Source organism: Poecilia latipinna, unplaced genomic scaffold, assembly GCF_001443285.1.
Source record: "Poecilia latipinna isolate Pla-1442-1.1 unplaced genomic scaffold, P_latipinna-1.0 Scaffold1343, whole genome shotgun sequence".
Taxonomy (NCBI): Eukaryota; Metazoa; Chordata; class Actinopteri; order Cyprinodontiformes; family Poeciliidae; genus Poecilia; species Poecilia latipinna.
This window is the reverse complement of record NW_015113959.1, coordinates 153,613-162,138: the sequence shown is the minus strand read 5'-3', so window position 1 is coordinate 162,138 and position 8,526 is coordinate 153,613. Positions and strand designations below refer to the sequence as shown.

The following is an 8,526-nucleotide window of genomic DNA, read 5'->3' as shown; positions in this document are numbered from 1 at the left end:
CTCCATGTTTGGAGCTAAGTTAGCATTAGCTCACGTCCTGTCCGGGTTGTCATTTTAAGTGCTGGTGTTCAGACTCTGGATCCAGTGATGACATGTTGTGGGGCTTTTGTTGAAAGAAGAGACGGTTATTATACAACAGTCACACATTCATCATGTAATAGGTGTTATTCGTCCTGCAGCCTCTGTAATTTGTAAACACACATAGCAAACTGAGCCCAGCAGACGGTGATTAGCATAATGCGGCTCTGAATGTTTGTAGCCGAAATCTGAAGCTCTGATCATTTTACAAAGTGATATTTTGGTGTTTAAAACTAATTCACAAGTGAATTTACAGCAAGATATAGGAGCTTGTTATTAAAATAATTAATTAATGAGATGAATTACTTCTGCATACTTTATGCTACTTCAACCATTAAATCTTTACCATTATTACGCCCATTCAGGTAATTGTGGTTATGTATTTTTGAACTGACATCTTTGGTTTAAGAAACCTAACAGCTTTTTGTGACCATGTTGGCTCTATTGAAATGAATGGAATATCTCATTATTTCTGAAAAATTCTGCTAAAAACATTGCGCCAGAAACATTCAGTTAGAAACGCCGTTCAGCGTTTAAGATGGAGTCGAAGCTGCTTCATGTCTTCTACAGATTTAAAAACAAATCCCTCTTAAAGTTTTAGCTCAAATGATCCTCAGTTTTCAGACAAAAAAAACACTGTTCCTACCATCAGGGTTCCCAATTCAACCCCAATTCAGACCTCTCCTTCCAGAATTTATTTATTTATTTTTCTTTAATTGGTCATTTGCATCTTGAAGAAAGCAGAATTAAAACTTAAAGTAGCTACATAAATGTGAACTTTTTTTCATTCTCAGTTTTATTTTCTTATTCATCCAGTTATGGAAAATTATGAAAACATCACTTTAAGACATTTTTGACAAGTTATGAACTATGTCCTTTATTTGTGTCAGGAAAGCCTTTTAATTCATTAATAAAAAATATGAAAAGTGTGGCAAGCACATTCAGATCTGTTTAGGGGATGAATTTAAATCTACACCACACTTTGCACAACTTTTAGTTGCTCTTTTATAAAAACAAATCCAATAAAATTTCTTTTATAAAAGAAATCCAATAAAATACATTAGTTAGCTGATTTAAGGTTAAAAATGACGTTAATGTGACCTGAAGTAAAGTTTATTAATGTCAGTGTTGAATTAACGAGTTTTAAACAAATACGCCATCTAGTGTTCACAAAGTGAAAGCACAAACAAACTGATCAACATTTCTGTCAGAGGATTTTTAGATGAAAGAGCTCATTGCTCTCAATTATAAATTGAATTAAAATGCATTTTTTAAAAATGAAACTTGTTTATACAAAGAGAAAGTTATTGTCCTGGAGATATAAACTTAAAAATGTGAAAAGAAATATTAAACAGTGAAAAACATTTAGTATGTTGATTAATTTGAAGCTTTCTCTTTTATTTCCAGGTTTATTGCTGCAGGTGCTTTTTGACATATAGAACAACTTTTATCTTTTTTCAGTCTGTACCACTAAAACCTTCCACATTGAGCCTTTAAGCAAATTACTTCACACTTCATATCGTCAGTCTACTTTCACATCATTTATTCATTTTTTAATGAAATTAAGTTCCCTAAATCTCAATTTTATTGCTTTGCTTGCCACCATCTAAACTAATGCCAGTTTTAAAAAAAAGAATGTGAAAATATTTTTTGTTTTGCTTTGTGTTCCGAGTAAATTTTACTAAAACATTAATGATGCACGCTTTTTGTAAATATGTTTATGTCAGCAAATAAAATGTTACTTTTTTCCCATATTTATCCAGAAATGGAAAAGGCAAATTCCAGACCTTCCTAGTTTGTCTATTAAACCTCATCATACTTAAACAGTCAGATGTCTTTATTATTTAATATTTTGAGCGACATTACAATTAAAATTAATAACCATTTATTCCGTTTTAGCCATCTTGGTGTAATTTGTAGTTTCTGGCCTAAATGTAAAGGCAGATAACTGAGTATGAAGCTCAGTCTGTCCAAAGCTGAGATTATAAAGGAATAATATAAACAAAAGACAAAAACACACTTTAAAAAAAAAACAATCACTTTATGAGGTCAAAAAGAAACATCTTTCCTCAGGCAGTTAAAATATTCCTCGCCTGAACTGTTGACTTCAAACTGCGTTACCAACAGGTGGTAAAAATAAAGTTATAAACATTCCTTGTAAACCACGGAGCAGCACTGAACTTCAACAGCTGATCAAGTTAACAGGGATTGTTCAGACATTAATGTGCATAATTTGCAAAAAAATAAGAAATAAACTACATGATTGGCAAACACCTGTGTGTCATTAGTGGTTCACAAACTGCTTGTTGCTCTGATCCGCTGCGTTAGTGTGGATTTAATCTCTTTAATTAACTGGCTAGTGTTGCTACTTTGAGATATTTAAGAGCTTTTATTCCAGAAACGTCTTTGCAACAGATTGGAGTCGATATCAACATGAGGAACAGAGACGGTGGCGCTAACACTGGTTCAAATGGCACTATTAGAAAAGTGTTTCTGCCTCAACATGATCAGGTTTATCTTCTTAACATTAGCAAAATAAAATCCACATAAGTTGTTTTTACAGCACATATAATTATTGTAAAAATATCTACAGTCAATATTTCTCTGAATTTGGATCTATATTCAACCTGCAGTGTGTAACTTTTATAGAAATATTTTATTTACATATTTATTAAAACTGTCACCGTGTCTTGATAATCAGGTTTCTCCACCTCCTCTAAGTGCTACTATTATGGTGATGACAACCAATCAGAGCCAGGAGGCGTGTCTCGGCGCTGTCAATCAACCTCAAAAACCTGCTGCTAAAGGTGCTAATGTCAGAGGACCAACTTATCGTTCCAGGAAATCCGTTTATTCATTGGTAGCCGTGCTAACTAGCTTTAGCATCGGTAGCTGTGGTGAACCAGCTGTAGCTTAGCAAAGAGCAAGCAGGAGGGGGTGAGTACAAGAGTGATTGACAGCACTAAGACCCTCCTCCTGGCTCTGACTGGTGGTGTATTTCTGCTCTGGGAGAACTGGGAGCAGAGGAACTTTTCACAAATGTCTGTCTCGTACTTTCACGACTTAATGATAATTTTAACAAATATGCACTTTTTGAAATAAAAGCTACAGACTGAGGCTTGAGCAGTTTGTGTAAACATTTCTTTAAGAGCTTCTCCACAAACCAGAGTTTGTACTTAAATAACAAAAGGCACATGTCCGTCAAGCGCTGTGCTTTCTGCCTGATCTCATCAGTTTGGGTTTCAAGTTTGTCGCCTGCATCAGAACAATGGAGGAGTGAGAAGAACTGGGTTTGGTTCAGAAACCCAGTTAGGCAGAACCAGTCAGTGCAGCATCACTTTCAGTTCTTCTCTCATATCCAGACTCTCTGGAACAGCTCGGCTGTTCAACTCTATATTAACTCTGCTTTAGTCTTCAAAATACGGTTTCTTTTGTAAAACTCTTCACAGCCTTGAAGTTGCATCTTCTTTGCTACAAGTCAAAGTTTTTAGGATGTATTAGTCAGAAATGGATCAGTCACAACTTCCTCGTTGTCCAGTTGTACTTTTGTTGAGGAATTGTAAAAAAAATAAAATAAAATAAAGTTGAAAGATTCATGCAGATGGTGCCAAACTTAACAGAAAATAAAAATACTGCACATGTGATGAGGATTTGTCGATGTGGTCCAGCGTTAGCAGCAACCTGGCCTGGCGAAGAGCTTTCCTGTCCTGGCAGTGGAGTCTGGCTTCATGTGGTAGTGGAGGAGCATCTCTGGAGGAGGAGAGCGTGGCAGGTGTCACACACTCTCACCGGCTTGGGAGACGCAGGCAGAGGAAGCTCGTTGTCGGAGCAGCTGTTGCAGAAAATCTCCCCGCAGTTCCTGCAGTGGTGCTGCAAGCAGACGTTCAGCTTCAGCCTCAAAGCCCAGGGATTTAAACTAGAGGCTAAAGCTACGTTCACACTGCAGCCTGAAGTCACACAAATACAATGTTTTGTGTAATATTTTTCTTTTGATGTGGTCGCTCACACTTCCAGTTATATGCGATTTCCAGTGTGAACTGAAAGCTACAGCTGCATCGATTGCAGTTTTCTGGCCGATCGCCAATCCTTCAAAAAAACCTAACTTACCGATTCCAATTTTGGCCGATACCATTTTTTTTGTCTGAAATGTTGCTCAATATATCAACAAAGTTGCTGAATTGGCAACAACGGGGTGACTGTTGTTAACTGTAAATGTGCAGACAGGACCTGGTCGACTGGTTTGTCTGTCAAACTTCTCTAACGGGAGAAAAGAAGAGCACAGCAGTTGATTTTTAGACCGTTACCGAGGTTGATAACGTCGGTGGATAAGATCGGCTTCACATGTAAAAATCAGCCAATCAAAGATCTCCCAAAATGAGAGAAATCGGCACCGATAAATCAGTGCACCACACGCGCAGTAGAGGGCACAATAACGCCACACAGAGAGAGCGCCATAAAAGAGAATAAGAAGAAGTGTTCAGTGACTGCAGAAGTAAACATAGATGCTAACGGTTTAGCATATCCATCGATTCTGAAGTTGTTTTCTGACCGGAGCAGCACATTAACAACTTCAACCTCATTATATTCCTCATGGTTGTCGTTTTTCTTCCTGCTTGCGCGCATCAGGATGCAGAATAGTGACATCTGTCGAGTGTCTGAATCTGAAAGTCCAGGTTGTGTTCATCCAACCTGAACGTTCAGGTTGGATGAACACAACCTGGACTTTCAGATTCAAAAGTATCGGCTAGCCAAGTGGTCTGGTTCGCATTCGTCATGAAAAGATCATATACGGGTTGCAGTAAGGCACAAAAATTGTAATTGGCTGCAGTGTGAACGCAGCCTCAAAGTAAAACGGCTGGAATGGATTTACTGACTTTTCGTCTCGAAATGGAAAACTCCTTCTCACACAGCTTGCAGTGAGTCGCGTCTTTATCCTTCAGCCACACCTGACCACCCTGAAAGCAAACACCAGTCTGATCACTTCACACGTTACAGAAACACCAACATGTTAAAAATACATTGGAGAAATGACAAAATGTGGAAAAACCTCTAGATGTTCACATGACAAGTTTACAGTCATTTTCCCCTGAAGGGTTTTGATTACAGTATTTCACATGTTCCAGACCTGAAGAGTTAAAGGATTAATTTCACCGTTTTTATTCTTTAGGCTAAAAGAAATTAAAGTATAGCGAGTCAGAAGTTATTTCATTAAGAGTTTCCATCTGTATCAACTGAATTACCAGCAGTCTATTGAAAAGTCTTTATTTCTAGTAAATTGTAAAAACACAAAATCCTATCAAGCATTTCTGGTCTGGTAGCTTAGCACACTTGAAATAAGAAAACTAACATCCAAGTAACTTTTCAGCAAGGAGTGTATTCACAGTAAAGATTCCTTAATATCGACTAAAAAGTAGTACTAGTTCAACTGGGAGATTGTTTCACCTGCAACACATTTTTCACGTGTTATAAGTGTTTTCCAGCCGAGATAAAACCAGCTAGCCAAACTGCTGGAGTTCAGCCTGGGTTGCTAGGTAACGGACTGGGCTTAGTTTGGGTTGCTAGGTAACGGGGCTGGGCTGGTTTTCTGATAAACTGAATCCTTCATTTTCAGGAGCTGTAAGCTCAAATAAATCAAAACTAGAAATGTTCTCCATGTGTCATTCTAAAGAAAATGATTCTATACATTAAAAGTTGAATCTTTTGAACTGAATTACTGAAATAACTTTTTTTTTTTCTTACTTTAGCATTTTAAATTTAAAATGTCACTAAAGCTGGCTACAGAGGTTTGATTTCACCTGCAGGGCCTTGTTGGCTTCTTTGATGTCCTCAATCTTTAGTTTGGACCTGATGGACAAAAATAAATTAAGATCATTTAGTCAGAAAAAAATGTTGACGTAGCAGGAGGGTTATGTTGTCTTTGGATGACCTCATCAGGTTTAAGTCGTTTGTGAGCGTTTACGTACTCGCTAAGTTTGGAGCCCAGCTCCTCCAGAGCTTTCTCTTGGTCCTCACAGACGGTTTTCAGCTGAATGTTTTCTTCCTGGAGGCGGTGGAACTCCTGGAAAACACAATAAATGGAATGTAATAATCAACTAAAGTCACAAAGAAAATCACTAAAAATGCTCTTTGGCATTTAGCAGATAGAAATAATTTTGGTGACTCAGATTGACCAAAAACAGGAAAAGTTTAAACTGATTTAACGTCGAACAGCAAGAAAAAATTATATCTGCATCTTTTTACTATAGGTGTATGAAAATATTTGGTTTCAACTGTAAATAACATTTTACAAATTTAGGACTTTAATCAAATTAAAATTTATTACAAAACTGTGCAGCATTTTAACCCTTTCACAGCAGTGGACAGCTATCTAAAAGATATTTTCTTGTGTTTCTTGTGGATTTTTATGTTATAAATGCATAGACACCACTAAGTGGTCACTCATGCATCATACAATACGCTGCCAACTACTGGCCATCCACTGCAAGTGCAAGAAAAGTTTTAGTTAAATCCAATATGGCCGAGATGAAAAAGCAGCTCAGGAACATCCAGTCCCTCCTTCTACTGTTGCAGTAAAACAATATTATGACATCAACTAACCCCGAAAGACCAACATTACTGATGTATTTTCCAAACATATTTGTATTTGGAGAAAATTACAACTGATCACCTAAAAGAAGAATCCTAGAAATTTCTAATATTTTTCCCCACTTTTTTTTATGCCTCAAGAAAATCAAAGTCACTTTGGAAAAAAAATATCCTGACATAAAAGATCATAATCCGTGCATGAAAGGGTTAAAAACTTCATACAGAAATCAAGACTTTTCCAAACCTTGAAAACACCTGAAATTCAAGCATTTTCCAGCGCCTGCCTGCCTGCGCCTTGTGGTTACCATGACGACAGGTGAAAAGCCTCGTTTAGTTTGTCCTGACCTTCTTGAGGCCGTTGATCTGCAGGGCCTCAGTGCTGAGCTGGGACACCATGTCTCTCTCTCTGTTCAGGTCGTTCTGTAACGTCTGTCTCCACTCGCGCTCGATCTTCAGGTCCGTCTCCAGCTGCTGCCTGAACGCCCAAAACAATCAAACACACACAAAACAAACTCAACAATGACATTTTTAAACTCATTCACTGCTTACTGTAAAGATGGGGGAGCCAATCTGCTTGGTGGGAGTATTAACATAAACTAAAATAAGTGGACTATTAACTAAACTCCAGAGGTGAGTGATGAAGGTCTAACAATCTGAGTTTTGCTTACAGCTGCTTCTCTCTGAGCTCGATCTGCCGCTGCAGGCTGTCCGCCTTGTTGGCAAAGTCCAGCTTGAAGCGCCTGGATCCCTCCTCGGCGGAGCTGCGGTGCCTCTCCGCCTCCTGTAATCTGCACCATTATAACCAGGGGACAAACTCAGGACCGTGGAGAGAAAAATCTGGGAGGAGTGTTTGCACGGGGAGAAAATGAACCAAACGGGAAGGAAAAACGATGGACGGGAGGATGGGGTGAAGACGTGGCGCTTGTTTCAGTGTGAAAGATAAAGAGATGTGAAAGCTGCCAGAAAGTAAAATGGGGTGCTGCAAACTGTTGCAAAACAACAGGGGGAGAAATGAGTGAAAAAAAAAGAAAATAACTGGTACCCAAGTGCAGCTTCAGTGTGCAACAAATCCTGCATTTTAGACATGATGATCGGCCCACTCTTCCAAATCTACAGCTGACTGAACGTCGTTTTATTAAAATCAAATGATAAGCTGCAGGCACTTCAGATTAAAAGCTGAATAAAAACTCCAGTCACACCCAGGACTTTCAAAACACTTTCATTTATTGATCACTGTGGTAAAAGACAACAGTTGTGAGCTTTAACTAACAGAACTGGGTCTTTATTTCTGTCTAAAAATGTAAAGTTTTATAAACATACAAGGTAGAATAGTCAGAAGGATTATTATTATTATTTTTTAATATACTGCGTGTCACAGAAGAAGTCAGTAAATATGCTGAAAACGAGAACAATGTTGAGTTTTACAGCTCTGCCTCTACAGTTCACTGCAGTCTGTCGTTATTCAGCGTTTCATAGTGGAACCCTGCAGTTTTTTTAACCAAACTTTAAACCTTAACTAACAGCTGAATTACCTCAGAGAGAGACGGTTACTACAGACAGTGAGGGCGGGGGCTGACTGCAGGCGCACGCGGGGTCGTCACAGCCACTGGGAAGCAGGTCAGGAGGTGCAACACATGCAGCACAAACCAGCAGCAGACCTGAAGCACACAGTCCTGTCTGATGCTGCATCTGCTAAGGTCCTTACTGGCTGACTCAGAAAATAAAATAATCAGGGCTGCAATGAGATCGATTTACACTATAACACCACAAAATCTTACCACTGTTGTCTAGTTTCTGGTCTAAATGTTTTAATACACTTGAAATAGCTTTTCAGCATGTAACATAACCACTATGTTTGTTTTT

General features: G+C 38.3%; 1 protein-coding gene across 4 annotated transcripts in view; it reads right to left on the bottom strand.

The window, feature by feature from the left end:
* Positions 1 to 1,897: 1,897 nt before the first annotated feature.
* rufy2 (RUN and FYVE domain containing 2) overlaps positions 1,898 to 8,526 on the bottom strand; it is a 32,838-nt gene continuing 26,209 nt past the window's right edge. For all 4 annotated transcript variants that reach the window (XM_015055924.1, XM_015055923.1, XM_015055925.1 and 1 more), the window contains 6 exons: positions 7,332 to 7,451; positions 7,009 to 7,138; positions 6,042 to 6,136; positions 5,874 to 5,922; positions 4,953 to 5,033; positions 1,898 to 3,948 (listed from right to left, as the gene is read on the bottom strand). In XM_015055924.1, the coding sequence (XP_014911410.1) occupies positions 3,805 to 3,948; positions 4,953 to 5,033; positions 5,874 to 5,922; positions 6,042 to 6,136; positions 7,009 to 7,138; positions 7,332 to 7,451 (619 nt within the window). In that variant the 3' untranslated portion in view covers positions 1,898 to 3,804. The remainder of the gene's footprint in view (positions 3,949 to 4,952; positions 5,034 to 5,873; positions 5,923 to 6,041; positions 6,137 to 7,008; positions 7,139 to 7,331; positions 7,452 to 8,526) is intronic.